The sequence below is a fragment of the Chiloscyllium plagiosum genome, unplaced genomic scaffold (assembly GCF_037043375.1).
Source record: "Chiloscyllium plagiosum isolate Xiang-an unplaced genomic scaffold, Cpla_swu_hap1 HiC_scaffold_1, whole genome shotgun sequence".
Classification (NCBI taxonomy): Eukaryota; Metazoa; Chordata; class Chondrichthyes; order Orectolobiformes; family Hemiscylliidae; genus Chiloscyllium; species Chiloscyllium plagiosum.
The window spans coordinates 39,094,878-39,113,600 of record NW_028270139.1 but is presented as its reverse complement, the minus strand read 5'-3'; the positions used below and the strand labels follow the sequence as shown (position 1 = coordinate 39,113,600).

General features: G+C 41.9%; 1 protein-coding gene across 4 annotated transcripts in view; it reads right to left on the bottom strand.

The window, feature by feature from the left end:
- LOC122552813 (AF4/FMR2 family member 1-like) overlaps positions 1 to 18,723 on the bottom strand; it is a 167,164-nt gene that overhangs the window by 9,951 nt on the left and 138,490 nt on the right. For all 4 annotated transcript variants that reach the window (XM_043695804.2, XM_087985951.1, XM_087985945.1 and 1 more), the window contains 8 exons: positions 16,065 to 16,153; positions 13,966 to 14,209; positions 11,381 to 11,478; positions 11,224 to 11,287; positions 2,635 to 2,771; positions 2,412 to 2,483; positions 794 to 887; positions 172 to 215 (listed from right to left, as the gene is read on the bottom strand). In XM_043695804.2, the coding sequence (XP_043551739.2) occupies positions 172 to 215; positions 794 to 887; positions 2,412 to 2,483; positions 2,635 to 2,771; positions 11,224 to 11,287; positions 11,381 to 11,478; positions 13,966 to 14,209; positions 16,065 to 16,153 (842 nt within the window). The remainder of the gene's footprint in view (positions 1 to 171; positions 216 to 793; positions 888 to 2,411; positions 2,484 to 2,634; positions 2,772 to 11,223; positions 11,288 to 11,380; positions 11,479 to 13,965; positions 14,210 to 16,064; positions 16,154 to 18,723) is intronic.

Genomic DNA, 18,723 nt, shown 5'->3' with positions numbered 1-18,723 from the left:
AATCCATGCACCAGCTATGGCAATTCATGGAAGCTCCTGGCATGGTTACCTAGAGCTATACAGAACCATTCATCGATCTTGCTGTTTGTCTGTGGTAGATAATAACTCACTTATTAATATTTAAAGTATTGATTTAAGGTGGTGAACATTACAACTGCATTCACTCATTACCTGGCAACACGAGGAGATGGAGCTTGAACTGTCCTGGAAGAACTCTAGAACACAAGACAAACACTCAATTTGCTGCAAAAGTTTTGGGATCAGCAAAAAGACAATTTCTCTCTTTGACTTTGCTCTCCTTTTCTCTTCTGAGTATGTTGACTAGTGTTGGGGGCACTGTTTCTCGGGTGGCAACTGCATTCTGATGCTTTGCCCCAAAAGCTGTTCTTGCAGGTATCAGCTTAGACAATGACATCAGTGACGGGGGACCATGGATATGGGTTAGCTAATTTTGCACTTTTTGGGAGGAGTCAGACGATAATATTTTGAATCACACATTCTCTTTCCCCAACTGCTGCATTGGTGGGGGGGAGAAAAGAGAGAGCGAGAGAGCGAGAGAGAGAGAGAGCGCGCGCGAGAGAGGCTAATGCAGCATAGATTAGGGTTTAATAACATTGTCTAACTCGTGTATAGGTCTGTACTAAATGGTGCACATGGGAAGGTTAGCAGTGGAATGACTAAACTTTTGTCAACACAATGCCTAACTGACATAAGCCGAAAACACACATATAGTCACGACGAGTGATCAAGGTAGGGGCTAAGAAATCCATTCAGTTATTCTCACTGTGCCTACCTTGAAATGTTCGGTTAAGGTCCTTGAATATTTCAAAGCAGTATCCTTCTTAAATCGGAACATTGCCATGAAGAGCAAAGATTGGCAGCGAATACTATTAATTATGAATTTTAAAAAAGGAAACAAAATGTTATTAAAACATTTTCAACACAATGGCTACAAAGAAACAGAACAGGGCTATGATACAATTACAATTTAAAAATCTGCTTCAGAAACTAGTAATTTCATAAAATGTTAACAGAAAAGTAAAATTAACTAGCTTCATTTTGGATGCAAGACAAACAATACCATTCTCACTATGACCACATTCCAGTACTTTAAATTTCTGCAGCGTTTAAGATCATACCAAGACGCACAAGCACAAGGAATAGCTGCTGCAGTCTGCGTTTTGCCACTCTGCCATTTAATGCATTCCTGACTGATAGCTTACCTCAACTTAACTTTCCTGCACACACGGATTGTGTTTGTTTATGGGATGTGATCATTGACAAATTCAGCTGCTGTTGTGTATCACTAATTCTCCTTGAAGTGATTGCGGTGGTGAATTACCTTTTTGAACCTCTATATTCCAGTTAGCATGTGTACATTAAAAGCGTTGAGAGGAAGTGAAATCTTTACTGTTAGGGATCCCCCCCACTTTTCTATTTTGTATGTCTTTTTCTAAAAGTAACATATCCTGGAAAATTTACTAACCTTGAATCACTTTGCCAATATACCTCCTTGATTATTAGATGAAACCTAATGTCTTTATATGTTATCAATTACATCCTATTCTACCATTTCTAATCTAAGGCAATGACCCAGCCTGGTGTTACACCTAACCTGACCAAGTGAAGTCAACCTTTGTGAACCATTTGTTTGCATGATACCCTTCATTAGTATCGTGGACATAGACCAATTATTTGCACGCTGCAGACCCCCAGTTCATTTGTCCCCTTTTACCCATCATCATTCACCCTTAACTGATAACGGCACACGTCCTGAATTAGCAAGAACTACCTTCAATATCACTAAGACCAAATAAATACTGTTTTAACTCCTGTCAAAAATGTTTCATCTTAACCCAGGTTCCATCCTTCTCCTTGGTAACTCACCCATGCTGAGTCCAACAGTGCGCAGCATCAAATTTGTCAGACACTGAGCCACCAAAGAGTTTTTATATCCACTTTTTCAAAATTGCCTGCCCCCATCTTTACAGACACAGACTATTGGTGAATCCTCAGGCTTCCAGATTTGATCACTCACTCTCCTTGTTGATCTTTTAAACATTGATTTTCACAAATTGCAAATTGCCCAAAATGCTGCACCTGCATCCATTGCTCTCCATCACCTCTACTCTCCCCCTTCTTCAGTGCTTTCCCTCCAACTGACCTAGTCTTCCTCTGTAGCTGCCATCCTGGCTTTGCCTCGTTCTACCAGAAAAAATTGTCCATCTGATTCCTGTAGCATCTCTACTGTCAGTCCTTCAGCTGTCTTATTCCCACATTATAATAATCCATCAACAGCCTCCTCACAATCTATCAATTTACCCACAGCCCTTTCGTCACATTGGATACTTTGAATTTGATGCATTTTATGACATCAAAAGGCTCAAATGTTAAGTGCAATTGTTACTTACCATAACACTACAAATATTTTTTCTATTGTAGTTGCTGATGAGTCAGTGAAGTTTTTTAGTTTCATAATGTACCTGCAATGAAGTTAGAAAATGGAGATTACACCAAATGACAGATTAGTCATTAAAACAAATTGACAACCAAACAGTCTCTTTTTATTAGGATCATTAATAACTGAAGAAAGTGATAAGTCTGTTAACTAGAGCAAGACTGGAGGACACTTACTTGATTAAATCCACTGTTTCAGAAAACATGGTGTAAGCAGACTTTGGTGGCTGTGCCTCACTTTCCATGGCTATACCACTTTCAACAAATGATAGTGCAGCATCCAAGTAGTTGAAAGCTTTCCCAATCTTATCTGACTGATAGTGAGAAAAAATAACTTAGTATTAAAAGAATGATTACTCTTCTCATTTGCTGATCATGAAATTTATATTTCTGAATTTTCAGCTGAATCCCTGATGAGTGTGGTTTCGGTTGCAGTTGGAGTAGTAGTTTGAGCACTGTAGCATCTTGTAGTTCCCCCCCCCCCCCGACAATGAAGGGCTTATGCCGAAAACGTCAATTCTCCTGCTCCTTGCATGCTGCCTGACTTGCTGTGCTTTTCCAGCGCCACACTTTTCAACGCTGATCTCCAGCATCTGCAGTCCTCACATTCTCCCCAAAGGTCATTGGGCAAGTTACTCAAGGATATCTGACAACTGCACACAGTATCATAGGAAGCAAATCCCTCAAGAGGGGGGAGGAAAGCTATTAGGTTGAGGCAGGATATGTCACTGGACAAGCAAGCCTGAAGCCTAGGCAATTGTTCTAGGGACAGAAACTCACACTCCACCATGTGACACTTAAATTCAAATTATCAATAAATCTACAATTAAAAGCCTCAGGTGTGCAGACAGTAGAATTAATGGATTGACACTAACACCCATCTAGCTCACTATTTCTCTTTTTAAAAAGTGCCATTCCTCCTCAATCTGGTTTACATATGGTTACAGCAAAGTAGTGGGTGGCACAGTGGTTAGCACTGCTGCCTCACAGCGCCAGAGACCCGGGTTCAATTCCCGACTCAGGCTACTGACTGTGTGGAGTTTGCACATTCTCCCAGTGTCTGCGTGGGTTTCCTCCGGGTGCTCCGGTTTCCTCCCACAGTCACAAAGATGTGCGGGTCAGGTGAATTGGCCATGCTAAATTGCCCGTAGTGTTAGGTTAAAGGGGTAAATGTAGGGGTATTGGTGGGTTGCGCTTCGGTGGGTCGGTGTGGACTTTTTGGGCCGAAGGGCCTGTTTCCAAACTGTAAGTAATCTAATCTAATCTAATCTAATCTAGTTGATTCTTAATTGCCCTCCAAAATGGCGTAGTTAGCTGCTCAGTTCCTCAAAATTACTGTGAAAAAGTGGAAAAGGAATCAGCAGGTGTACATGTGTCATACAGACTTCAATGATTCAAGATTGCAGCTTGCCATCCTCAAGGGTAATTAGGGATGTGTAACAGTTACTGGCTTGCCAAGAAAGAATGAAGAGGATAAAAAGCCTCAGTAAGGTGCAATTCATTCTTCAAAAATTCTAGCTTAATTATTGAAAATCTCCAATCATGTTTGGAGGACATGTTGTAGAACAAGACATGAACAGGACATCACAAACGACAAACAAAAGGAAAAATACATTCATGCACTGGGACAAAAAAATGTCTCCCTTTAAAACAAAGCTTTTGATTAAAAGTTTAATTTCTACAGATTTAGTCTCTAGTACATAAAATCACTAATCAGCCCCTTGCATGGCCCTAAGCAGAGCAAAGCCAGAGATGAAGAAAGATGCCCACTCTGAATCTGACAAAATTGATACTAAATGACAAAGGGATAAAACAAAATCACTAATAAGACAAGTCAGTCACAAATGTTGTGATAGATGTTAAGAGCCTTTAATCCTGATTTCATAGAACTCCTACAGTGTGGAAATAGACTACTTGGCCCAACAAGTCCCACACTGACCGCCCAGGGAGTATCCCACCCAGACTCATTCCCCTAACCTATTACTCGACAGTTTCCCCTGACTAATCAGCTAACCTTCACATCCCTGAACACTAAAGGGCAATTTAGCATGGCCAATTCACCTAAACTAAATTCAGCAAATGCATTATTTTCTTAATAAAAGTTAATTAAACAGTTCACACTAAAAATGTAAAAGGAATTCAATATTTGGTATGGGTCCATAACTTCAAAATAAACAAAATTTTTTTGCTTCTGGAGCAATTAGAGTGGCTTTTGTTTTTAACCAAAACATTCCTGCCCACATCACAAATTTAAAAATATACACTTTTCAACAGGCTTATGATCTACATCCAATGATCTACAAAAAGCAGAATAACACAAAGATATGATAATATTGAAGCTTCTTAATTTTTAATATTCAAGTGCCAAACAGCTTTAAATTGAACTCAGCATTCATTGTGCTACAGATTGGTCAGGGTTCTACTGAAGTTTTGTTTCCAAAATTCAAATGACGACTTTACGAGTCTGAATTGGGGGTTAACACCTACATCCATCCTTCGTAGAAAAGATTCCCAGTGAAATCAATTCTAAATTGCATATTATTGAGGAAATGGACTGATAACTAGTAAAGGAAGGATGAACAGGGATTATCAGAAAGCACAAATTGAGTTTCTGTACAATTTGTCACTAATTTAAACATTGTACTGCCCACAAAACTGACCACATTCCGTACTGGATTAACTGTCATCTCCATTAACGGTACCCATTTACGGTTCTTTAAGGCAGCTCGAGGTTAAGTTTGTTTTTAAGTGCAAAGACACTAACAGCTCACAGAAGTGCACAAATCAAGCTGGTAAATGGTTCAGCATTACTTTTAAAATTTGTTTTCAGCTATTTAAAATCACATATTCCACTGTGAGTAACAAGACATGTTGAAATATGTTTTTTAAAAAAATGATAAACCTATTCTCAGCTGAACAAAACTGCACCAAATTGCCATTCAAATATATTAAAGAGCCTCTCTTTAATATCAGGGGATTGGATAATTATGCCCATATTCTGGATTCGTGGTGCTGGAAGAGCACAGCAGTTCAGGCAGCATCCGAGGAGCAGTAAAATCGACGTTTCGGGCAAAGGCCCTTCATTAGGAATGAAGGCAGAGAGAGCCTGAAGCGTGGAGAGATAAGCTAGAGGAGGGTGGGGGTGGGGAGAAAGTAGCATAGAGTACAATAGGTGAGTGGGGAAGGGGATGAAGGTAATAGGTCGGGAGGAAGGTGGAGTGGATAGGTGGAAAAGGAGATAGGCAGGTAGGACAAGTCATGGGGACAGTGCTGAGCTGGAAGTTTGGAACTAGGATGAGGTGGGGGAAGGGGAAATGAGGAAGCTGTTGAAGTCCACATTGAAGCCCTGGGGTTGAAGTGTTCCGAGGCGGAAGATGAGGCGTTCTTCCTCCAGGCGTCTGGTGGTGAGGGAGTGGCGGTGAAGGAGGCCCAGGACCTCCATGTCCTCGGCAGAATGGGAGGGGGAGTTGAAATGTTGGGCCACAGGGCGGTGTTGTTGATTAGTGCGGGTGTCCCGGAGATGTTCCCTAAAGTGCTCTGCTAGGAGGCGTCCAGTCTCCCCAATGTAGAGGAGACCGCATCGGGAGCAACGGATACAATAAATGATATTAGTGGATGTGCAGGTAAAACTTTGATGGATGTGGAAGGCTCCTTTAGGGCCTTGGATAGAGGTGAGGGAGGTGGTGTGGGCGCAGGTTTTACAGTTCCTGCGGTGGCAGGGGAAGGTGCCAGGATGGGAGGGTGGGTTGTAGGGGGGTGTGGACCTGACCAGGTAGTCACAGAGGGAACGGTCTTTGCGGATAGCAGAACCAAACACCATTACAAGCCCCAATCACTCCTTGTCCAGGCTCATGAGCTGAACTGGCTGCTTGAAAATATACCAACCTGTCTGACATCAGTCTGAGCTTTCAATCCCATCACAAACTACATCAAACTACACAAACTACCCTCCAGATAACAGTCACTGCCTATTTCCATTTCTAACATTGCTGAAGTCTGCCCACTCACTGCTGAACCCACATTCATGTCTTTATCATTTGCAGATTCAGCATCGCTGTCAACATTCAGGCCAACAGTTCAACCTCCATTTCAGATCAGATAAAACTTTATTGTGCACCTGGTTAGGTTTCTCCATTACCTCAGTCACGCTTACTCTTTGTTTCCCCCCCACAAAATGTATCCAAGTTTAGAAATTCTCACCCAATTATTTAAAATAGCTTGCCTGTACTCCATCTCAAAGCTTCAAGATACTTATAGACCCATGAGCGGCACGGTGGCACAGTGGTTAGCACTGCTGCCTCACAGCGCCAGAGACCCAGGTTCAATTCCCGCCTCAGGCGACTGTCTGTATGGAGTTTGCACATTCTCCCCGTGTCTGCGTGGGTTTCCTCCGGTTTCCTCCCACAGTCCAAAAATGTGCAGGTTAGGTGAATTGGCCACGCTAAATTGCCTGTAGTGTTAGGTGAAGGGGTAAATGTAGGGGAATGGGTCTGGGTGGGTTGCGCTTCGGCAGGTCAGTGAGGACTTGTTGGGCCAAAGGGCCTGTTTCCACACTAAGTAATCTAATCTGGCCAATTCAACTAATCTCCTGTTTGGGTATTCATTTTCCATTTTTAAATTCATTATTAAGCTGGAGTGGGTTGAGAAGAGATTTACCAGAATGTTGCTGGGTACGGAAGATCTGAGATGTAAAGAATGGCGAGATAGGCTGGGACTTTTTCCACTGAACATGGGGGATTAAGAGGCAATCTGATAGAAGTTTATAAAATATTGAGATGTATAGATAGAATTAATGGTGGGTGCCTTTTCCCTAGGATGGGGTCAATTCAAAATTAGGTGGCACATTTTTAAGGCGAGAGAGAGATTTAGAAAAGATACCAGAGGCAATTTTTTTTAAAAAACAGAGAGTGGTTCCTCTGGAATGAGCTTCCTGAGAAATTGGCGGATGTGGGTACAATTATAATGTTTTAAATACATTTGGACAGACATGAATAGGACGTTTGGAGGGATATGGGCCAGGAGCAGGCAGGTGGGACTAGTTTAGTTTGGGATTATGTTCAGCATGGACTAATTGGACTGAAAGGTCTGTTTCCATGCTATATGACTCAAAGAAGGTGTGAGGTAAATGCCACATATAGTTGGCTTTATTCATGAAAGAAGCAACAAGTGTCCAGAATTCTATAATATCAAGATACAAATTGATAGTCTGGCTCATCAGTTGTGCTGGTGTTTTTCTCTGCATCGAGTTTAAAGTTATCATGAATACATATTAATTTTAGTGGTCCTTCTTTAAAGTGACCATCTAATTACCTTACACAAAAATTACAGCCTGAGTCAAAAGCAGTTTGCAGTTTAATTTGCAGGATTTTTTTGCAATCCTTTAATTCATTTTGCAAATATTTCAAATATTCCATTGTTATATCGTAGCCACATATCAGCTGGAGGCTCTCTAGAGATTATGTAACTTCATACTTCTACTTCACAAATCAAACTCCTCAAATCTCCTTTTGCAATATACTCTCCATTCTCAGTAACATCCTAGTGAACTGATTGTGCACATTTACAATTCCTTTATATCCATGCTGAAGTCTGTTTATATAATTGATATAAGGAATGAACTCAATGTACCAATCATTATTGTGTGTTTTTTTTGTAATGAAGGTTATTATTAGATTCCCTACAATGTGGAAACAGGCCCTTCGGCCCAACAAGTCTACACCAACCCTCCGAAGAGTACCCCACCCAGATCCATTTCCCTCAGACTAATGCACCTAATACTACAGCCAATTCACCTAACCTGCATATTTTTGGACTGTGGGAGGAAACCGGAGCACCCGGAGGAAACCCACACAGACACGGGGAGAATGTGCAAACTCCACACATACAGTCGCCAGAGGTTGGAATCGAACCTGAGTCCCTGGCGCTGTGAGGCAGCAGTGCTAACGACTGAGCCACTGTGCATTGTTCATATTTGGAAAAGAGGATTATAAAGTCAAAGGTAAATGTGTTTCTGAAACAAAACCAGAAATTGCTGGAAAAGCTCAGCAGGTCTGGCAGTATCTGTGGAGAGAAATTGGAGTTAATGCTTTGGGTCAAGTAAAGCCTCCTCATAGTTCTGAGGAAGGGTGACTCAACTCAAAACGTTAACTCCGATTTCTCTTCACAGATACTGCCAGACCTGGTGAGCTTTTCCAGCAATTTCTGGTTTTGTTTCTGATTTATAGCATCCAAAATTCTTTTGGTAAATTTGTTTCTGGTTTACAATTCTGAGAATTTTCAATTCTTTTAAGCACTGGGTCAAAATTGCACTTACAAGGAATCATGAGATCTAAGTGACTAAAATAGCTCCTTCCTGGGGAAAAAAGCCTGAACTGTACTCATCCACCATCACCCTCCAAGCTCATTCTCATTCTGAGCAATCTCTCTTAAATCCTCTCATGTTCTTCCAGTCAGAGGGGTGGCTAGGGGTACCCACATGGCCCCCAGTTATACCTGTCTTTTTGTGGGGTACCTGGAAAATTCCTTGTTCCAGTCCTATTCTGGCTCCTACCCACAACTCTCTCTCCAGAATATCAATAATATCATCGGTGCTGCTTCCCCCTCTCATTCGGGATTGGAAAAGTTTATTAATTGTGCTTCCAATTTCCACCCCGCACTTGCTTTCTCCTGGTCCATCTCCGACTTCTCTCTCTATCCTTCCTTGACATCTGTTTCTATTTCCGAGGATAGACTAGCCACCAATATCCACAAAATATCAATGACTCGCATCTACCTTGAATATATATTCTCACCCTGCTTCTTGTAGGGACTCTATTCCAATCTCCCAGCTCCCCCATCTCCGTTGCCTCTGTTCTGACGTTGCCAACTTTGACAACTGGGCTTCTAGCGTCCTCAACTGAGGATTCCCCTGTAAACTGTCAGGTTGGTCCAACCTATCTCCCACCCTTCTGCTTTCACCCCCTCTCTTCCCTCCTACACCAGCAATTGGGTCACCCTTGTCCTCACCTACCATTCCACCAGCATCCACATCCAGAGAATCATTAGCCTCCATTTCCACCATCTTCAGCAGGATGCCACCCCAAGCACTCATTCCCCTCCTGTCCTGTCAGCTTTCCACAAGGACCATTCCCCTGGGACACTCTGGTCCCAACTCCTCTTCCATTTCCAACAGCAACCCTCCCAACTCCAAAGCACCTTCCCTTTTTCCCTGCAGAAGTTGTAGCACCTGCCCATTTACCTCCACCCTCCTCAGTATCCAAGGGCCCAAACACACCTTCCAGGTGAAGCAGCACTTTACACAATCGAGTGTACTGCATTCACTGCTCACAATGTGGTGTCCTTCACATTGCGGAAATGAAGTGTAGGCTGGGTAATTGCTTCGCAGAACACTATGTTCTGTCTGCAGAAAAGACCCTGGGCTTCCAGTTGCTTGCCACTTCAACACACCACCCTGTTCTCTCACCAGGGTCTGTGTTTCAGGCTTACTGCAGTGCCCCAGCACAGCTCAGCATAAGCTGGAAGAACAGCCCCTCAATTTCCACTTGGGAACTCTACAGTCTTCTGGATTCAATATTGAGTTCACCAACTTTAGGGCTTGAGGCACCTTTGCCCATGTCCTTACCCCAAACCCCACACACCAGACCTTGTTATCACATGGTCTGCTATTACACACTACCCATTGTTAGCCACTGATAGACCCCAGTAACAGCCATTCACTTTCCTAGGCTGACCATTATCAATTCCTTCATTCAACTGTTTTCTCTCTCTCTGGTCTCTAATCCCCCTCTCCTCACTAAGTTCTGCCAAAAAAAAAACTCTTTCCTACATACCATTAGTTCTGAAGAAGGATCACTGGACATTAATTCTGAAACATTAATTCTGATTTCTCTCCACAGATGCAGTCATGCCTGCTGAGATTCTCCAGCAAGTTGTTTGTTTTTGACTGGACAAACTACCTAGACATTCCTGATGACAGGCTTATGCCCGAAACATCGACTCTCCTGCTTCTTGGATGCTCCCTGACCTGCTGTGCTTTCCCCAGCGGCACACTTTTCAACTTTAGAGAAGCTACCTGGTGAGATGACTTCGGAAGTATTTACTAAAATGAGCTTTTACAACCCAGAGAGAAACAAATGGAGATTCCTAGGATCAGAAGCAGGTTCTAGTGAGAAGATAGTTCCAAAGGAGCCTCAAGTAATCAAAACTACAGGGGAAAAGAAAACTTTCTTTTTAAGAGTTAAGTGAGAAAAAACGAGTTAGCCAGTGTCTGCGTGTCTTGGGGAGGGATGAAATGAATCAGATCCAGTGAATGTGCAGAAATCTACTTAAAGGAAACATTTATGATCTCATCAGTTGAGTAAGAAATGAAAGAGGAGTGATACTTCACTTGGGTCTAGGCCTGTGAGCACTTGTGAAGGATATTACTGAGAAAGAGAGTTGAATATATTTGCTATTTGCGGCAAGTTCTTCCCATGTTTCCCTTTCTATCTTGTGTAATAAACTTGTGTCAGTGTGTTAGGACAGCCTCGTTTGAATATGTTCAGTGGCTAACCACCAAGGTAAGCAAATTACAGAAATGAACCTTGTGGTCAACAAAATAACTTACCGTCAGCTACAATCATAATATTTTGTAACCTCTTCAGAGTCAGGCTTTCTCCCATATTATTGCAAATTATGCAAGCAAGAACCAATTAACCAAAGCCTTCTGAAAAGATAAAGCTGTTTTTTTTCCCCACAGTTCTGATAACGTCACTACCAATAACTTACCATGACGTCAGCCTTGTGCTTTACTTTTTTGGCTTCTCGTAAGTGATACTCTACTGGATATTGCCTTCAGAAAAAGTGGGTAGAGGTTAGCATGGGTTCTATTTTACAGCATATTTTGATGCTATGAAGAGCACTGAGTGAAATCAAAGTGAATTACTTGTCATCAAACTTGAGCAGAGGCCTTGTGGGTTTGGAATTTCCATTCGGGAGGGATTGCTCTGGAGTGGTTTTACTGGCAGTACCTTGGCAAGACACCTTTGGATAAGAAAGTTTTGTAAATATTAGTTTTAACCCTTTGAATACCACAAGTATACAAAAGAATCCATCAAGCTTCAACTTTGCTGAATGGACAGGCGTACCTGATGACATGGCCCGAACTTTCAAATGAGCAAGGTCCTACATTTCATTCCACATTTTTTCCTGAATTAGTAACTTTCAGGAAGATAGTACTGATAGCATTATAAAGGGTTTCAGTACACCACAGTGAGGGAAGAAATAAACTTTTCAAGCCAATTGCTTTTCACTGACCACTGCTGAAAAATGTATATTTATGCAGTGGATGAGCACAGCTGGTATATTTTGGCATACAGTGTGAAAAAGCTACTATTTGAGCAAGATGTCAGAAATCTGACCAAGCCTGCTTCCCCCTCAAAACATTTCAACCACCTATCACAGCTTTTGAAAGGGCAAGTTGTAAACAGCAGAAAAGAAACTGTGTACACCACTGTAACAATGCCAAAAGTTACTCATTATTTCTGTAGCATTACACAGTTAGCCATTATATTAACACTTAAAATCCTCAGCTATTTATGAAAACTAATGTCCATTGAAAGCAAATGAAAAAGGAAATGAAGGAAACTATTGAGACATTGATCTATGAATCCTTCAAATCGCATCTCAATAATTCAATAGAAAGCTACAAATCTGAAACCAAAATGTCAAAGATGCTGGAAAACACAGCGGAACGTTGGTGAGAAAGCTGCCGTGATGCACCCAACAGATCATTTTTATCCTTGTGACAGTATACTCAACTCAAATGGCAGGACAGAGATTTTGCAAACTGTTTTATTCTGGATGGTGGTGAGGTTGAAAGCAAATTACTGCGGATGCTGGAATCTGAAACCAAAAGAGAAAATGCTGGAAAATCTCAGCAGGTCTGGCAGCATCTGTAAGGAGAGAAAAGAGCTGACGTTTCGAGTCTAACTCGAAACAGTTAGACTCGAAACGTCAGCTCTTTTCTCTCCTTACAGATGCTGCCAGACCTGCTGAGATTTTCCAGCATTTTCTCTTTTGGGTGGTGAGATTGAGTTCTGTTCTAGCTGAAGCCATCCCAACAAAGCGCAAATATTCCATCACACATCTGCCCTGATCGTTGTACAACACTGAGGTTTTGAAAGACCTGGAAATGAGTCCTTCTCCACAGAATACTCAGCCACTAGTGCACTTATTAGAATGGATGGCAAAGCTATTTTCTGGTCAGTAATGGCTCAGGAGCATGTGAAATGTCTAGCTTTTGCCTTGCTTGTGGTGGCCATCAGGTAGCACTTGTGTGACACAAATCCTGATAGGCTGATAAAGGACCAAGCGTGTCGGCGGGAGAGCTAGGAGTGACAGGAGGAAAAACTCTCTTACTCAGTTGTTAGGATTTGGAATGCGCTGCCTGGGAGAGTGGAGGAGGCGGATTCCTTACATGGTTTGAAAAGAAGGCTGCATATATATTCGAAAGTGACAAGTCTAGAGGGTTACAGATATGGGGCTGGAGAGAGGGACTTCCCAGGCTATTCTTTCAGGAGCCGAGTCAGACATGATGGGCCTAATGGCCTCCATCTGTACTGTAAGATTCTATACAGCCTTCTTATTGGAGGAATCATGAATACAGTGGAAATATCACGGCACGGTGGCACAGTGGTTAGCACTGCTGCCTCAGTGTCAGAGACCTGGGTTCAATTCCCGCCTCCGACAACTATCTGTGTGGAGTTGCACATTCTTCCTGTGTCGGCGTGGGTTTCCTTCGGGTGCTCCGGTTTCCTCCCACAGTCCAAAAATGTGCAGGTTAGGTGAATTGGACATGCTAAATTGCCCGTAGTGTTAGGTTAAGGGGTAGGTGTTGGGGAACGGGTCTGGGCGGGTTGCTCTTTGGAGGGTCAGTGTGGACTCGTTGGGCCGAAGGGCCTGTTTCCACACTAAGTAATCTAATCTAATCATGCTCGTGACAGAGGGATGGACTGAAGCGGACTGGTCCCGAAACGCTGCCAGAGGAATTCCTGCAGCAACGTTCAGGAGCCTGATCTTTGGCTTCTGAAGATCGCAATTATCTTCTTGTCGGATACAATCCAGCCACTGAAGGGTTTTATCGTTGAATCTCAGCAAAACTGTAGCCATTTAGGTATTCCCTAGATATTGAGGGCAGATATTCTCACATTTCCTTTGACATTCAGTCTGTATCTGGATTACAGGAAAAAGTTAGTCAGGCAAAATCCGAACAGAGCATCAGTGAGCGGACAGCATGGGAAGTTTATTAGGAAAGGCAGCTTTTCTTTTAAGCAGCTTGAATTGCCAAACTAAACCAACCTTTCAAAATCCAGAAATAATCTTACATCCAACAACTATGGTGTTCAATAAAGCACAACGCACATTAAATATTTAAAGACTGCATTTGAACAATATGCCTGAACATGCAACAATCCACTTGATAGTTCTCATTTTTGAGCTGAAAAGATAAAGCAGTGCTGGCATTCATACCTTGCTTTTTAAGTGCCCAGACTGTTTATCCTCAGTTCTTTTGTGCTTAGAGGATAATGATCTGGAAGAAGAGTTAATCCTGCTGCTGCAATCCTTGCTATCAGGAGCACTCATGGTGGAGACTTGGCTTGAAGTACTAATTGCACTGTTGTGCTGTTTGTGGGCTACCTTTGCTGGTTTCTGTGCAGGAGATGGAAGTGGCAGTAAAAATGGGTTTTCCTTCTCAGAGGAAGACTGGGGAACTCTGAAATCAAATAATAATTATTTTGTTATCTTCCAGGTACTTCAGCAGCAAAGTGAAGAATGCACACTTAAGGAGTCAGCAGTACTTTCTAAAAGCAACAGAATAGGAGTCTAAGGGTCATGATTAAATTATAGCATGTTCTGACAGCAGACAGAAAACTTCTTTCTATCAACCTTGTAGTTTTAGTGGAATTGGATATCCAGTCTGAAATGGAAGGAAAAAGGGATAAAACAGAAAGAGAATGTTCCACTGAAACCTCTTCTTCATACAGAAGATAAAAGAGAATTTTGATGTCTTACTCAATCATAGTCATACAGCATGGAAACAGATATTTTGTTCCCACTCGTCCACTGGAGTTTCCCAAACTAGTCTCATTTCCCTGCATTTGGCCCATATGCCTCCCTAAAGTTTCCCATTCTTTTACCTGTCCAAAAGAATTTTAAATATTGTAACTTAACCCCCGTGTCTACCACTTCTTCTGGCAGTTCAATCCACATATAAACCAACCTGGCGTCCCATTGTTGGGACTACCATCATACTAACTTTCTTATATTTGTGAGTAAGATCACCCTAAATCCCTGGACAATAATGTTTAATAATTTCTCACCATTCTAACCCCAACTGTTGCTTTTTTTCCCTCTTCTTCCTACAAATGAGAGTCACATTTCACCACAGTATATACCAAGTGCCAATGTTTTAGATAATTCACATGATATAGACAGCAAAGTAGACAATATAACTCTTACACTCAGCACCTTCATATTGCAATGTTATAATATCTAGTCAGAAAACTCCCCTCCCTCGGGAACACCACCTCACTGGGTCTGGAATTGCGGAATGGACAGGGAAAGGGATTTTAATCTGTCACTGAGTGATAGTCTGTAAATCTCTGCTAAAAATGGACATTTGTCCACATTATACTCCATTCACCAATTGCTTGCCCTTAGTGAACCTGCTCATATCTGTTTACAGCCTCTTTGGTCATTCCCAGAGCTTTCTCTCCCACCCAATGTCAGGTTACCTGGAGATAGTATTCAGGATCAGAGGATATGAGCAGGAGCAGGCCATTTGACTTGTGTCTGCCTTGCCATTCAATATGATCATGGCTGACCATCAAGCTCAACACCTTAATACCACCCTCCTCTCATACCCCTTTATCCACAAGCTCATACTTTAGATTGTGCAAGACAGCATGAGAGAAAAAAAGGAGTCTATGAGAAAGAGATAGTGAAGGAAATAGTGCACGAGAGTGAGTTAGTGAAAGAGTATACGGAAGACATTGTGCTTGAGAGAGAGAGATAGTGAGATTGTGTATGAAAGAGAGGTTGTGCATGAGAGACAGAGAGAGAACAGAGACAGTGAGAATGTGCACGAGAGAGAAAGAAAGAGATAACGAGATTATATATGCCTCTTTTTTTGATTTTAGACAACATGCTGAGTTTAGGGCTGTGAAAAACATTTGATAATGATTTTACTTATATCCAGTTTAAGAAGTTAAATATACTTGTACATCAAGATCCTAATAATACAAGATCCTCCACAGACATATTTGATGACATAGTGGATAATACTAGACCTAGGCGATCAATGTTTATTGAAGCATAATTTGGTTTAAAGAAATGCAACATTTGTTCACGTCTCAAGTATAGACATTCACTTATGATCTACAAAGAAGTGATTTGCAGTTCAGCAAATTTATGTGCTAAATATATTCAAAATACACATGCAGGACGAAGCACTTTTAGCCATGGCTTGTGAATCAGCAACACAGAGTTCAACAGGTGTCCGTTGAGAACTCAAATGTGTTACATGGAGTATCTCTCTAATTTTAGACATTGAGATATCGGATACACACCGCTTATGACTGGATTCCTGATGGCTTGAAGAGGACTTGTTTTCTTTATTCAGCCTTGGCTTTTTGCTCTCACTCGTTACCACATCAACCTGAAACAGATAATTTTGCAATCAATGAATAGAAAGGAAATGAAATTGTCAATATTCAAAATTTAAACTTCATTCTAGGAATTATTTTCCCTCTCAATAGTCATAAAAGTGGAAAGATCTCCAACTTAACACAGGAGAGCAGCCTGGTAGTTTGACTGTTTCAGCACGTGACAACATCTCAGCAAACTGCAAGGTTGGAATCTGAGAGCTTGGACAAGTATGATCGCCTCTTCATTGCAGTGCTAGAGTCTGCACCACATGATCAGAATGGAATGTCTCTCCAGGAATAGAAAATTACACCATCGTGCTCGTTTTCTTCTTTGCCTTCTCACACACTCCATGCCAATCATAGCAACATAAATATCTCTAGTCAACTGCAGAATTGTTTCACCAAAACAGAGAGAAACAACTGCAAAAGCAGAATGAATTCTTGTATGGCTAGTAGGTTAACTTGATCCTGCTATATCATAATTTCTTTGTTTGCCTTAATGTTCTTCTTTTAAAAACTTCCCAACAGCAACCTTTTGAACCAAAACGTGACAATGCTTTCCAAAGGGATGCTAAACCTGCAAGAGCAGACTTCATGGGTACTTTACTGCATCTACGTTGGAAAAGTCACCATGAAATACAGTACTGCTTCAGCAACCTGTCTCACAGTCAATGAGGGAGTCTTACCTGGTGTGGCTTTTTGACATCTGGGGAGGAACTACCTGTTGCACAGAGCATTGTCCACTGCAGGAACTGCGATAGGCCAACAGCCAGAGAAAGTATTCTCAGAATTTGGTTGGGTCCCTGCCTGCAGGCAACGACAAAACTCTCCACAATATTCCTTTGAGAGAGATGGGGGGGGCAAGGCAGTTGCAGTGCAGAGGATTACTGCTTTCATTCCTATATTTCATCTCAGTAAAACTGTGATCAGGTAGAAGTCTAATATATGAACCTAAATTCCACAGGAATGCTGACCACCAGTTCAATTGGTTTCCTTTAAAGTTTGATTTTTGTGCCGATTTAAATCAATTACAAAGTAATACCATTACAGTTGGCTGCATCGTTTTCTCTTGTGATTAGAATCATGATTATTGCTTTTACATGACTGCAACTTCTCAAAGTTGCATATACAAATGACATGGTTGCTGATTTCATCATCTGCATTAGACCAGAATTTTCTGCCAATTAAGCGTTAGGCAACCCACAGCCAGTGTCTGCATTCTCGCCTTAAATTCCTGTCTTAGCCATCAATTCCATCTCCCATTCCAGCTGCTGCCTCAGGCTGAACCAAACTTCCACAACCTTGGCGACCCAGTCAGCCAATGATGTGGCTTGATTTGATTTATTTGTTACAAAATCCATCAAAAAATCTTGTATAGTGTTGCCACACTTGGCACTGTCTTAAAACCAAAAATAAACCAAAACATGGAATATAAAGAAAGAATAATTTTTAAAAAAAATTTAAAGAAAGTGTTCAACTTTACAGTCGCTCTTATTAAGTGCCCCGACATGGGTCATGGGCATGGTGGCCTGGCTTGAATCCTCTTCGCTGTGCCGCTGGAAGGGAAGTTGCCACTCAGCAGCGCCACCTTGCCTCCACTGTCACCCCCTTGCCAATGCAGATGTCATCAGTACCACAGGGTCTCGTACATCTCCCAAATTCACTTTTGCCGCCGCCTCCATGGGTACGGCTACCATTGGGAACCCAAACTCGCCTCAGACACCACGAGTCCACGCTGGGCTGACTTGTTGCTGCAGATACCTTTGCAGCAACCGAGCTCTTCAACAAGATGTCAGTAAAGAAAAAAAAAACAAGGAGAGAAAAAAAGGAAAAAGAACGAAGAGAAAAGCAGACAAGCCCCAGGCTCAGAAGCCCTATTCCACCGTCATCTGTTAAGCGAGATTCCAACCTCATCGCCACTCCATCACAAACATCCCTCGTTCTTACCACCATTACTTTACCAGTCTTTGTATACCTGCTGTTAAAATTTCCAATAATGTTTTTGTTGGCTCCATAGTTATTGCAGTGGCAGCACTGTCCTGGCCAGGCTTACGTAAATCCAAACTTACTCAGAACTTTGGGCCCATATTATAAGCCACAACACATCCCACTCAACCTGAATGTACTAGTATGTATGTATCAGCTCTAGGTGTAGCAAAGACTTCAAAATTTCCTTTCTGCAATTCAAATTCCTTCTGCCCACTAACTTGGTGAGAATATTGCATTCCTTCAAACCTTGCACACGCTGTCTTCACCTCACCATTAACATTTGGTCCTCAGCTCTTTGGAAGTGCTCCCTTCACCCTCTGCTCTCTCCCCCTCTTCCAATAAACACCAGCACTTTGACCAACCTAATCTAAATCTAATCTTTGGTTCAGTGTTAAACCTGGGGTGGGAATAGGTACAGGGAATGGGGGATGCGATGGGGAAGAGAAAAAATGGTTTCTAAAACAAAAAGCTTGGCAAGTAAAGATAATCTGGGATACATCACATGAAAGGGTGGTCAAAAATGGATTCAACAGTAACATTTAAGAGGGATATACAAGTACACGCAAGCACACATCCAAAAAGAAGCAACCAC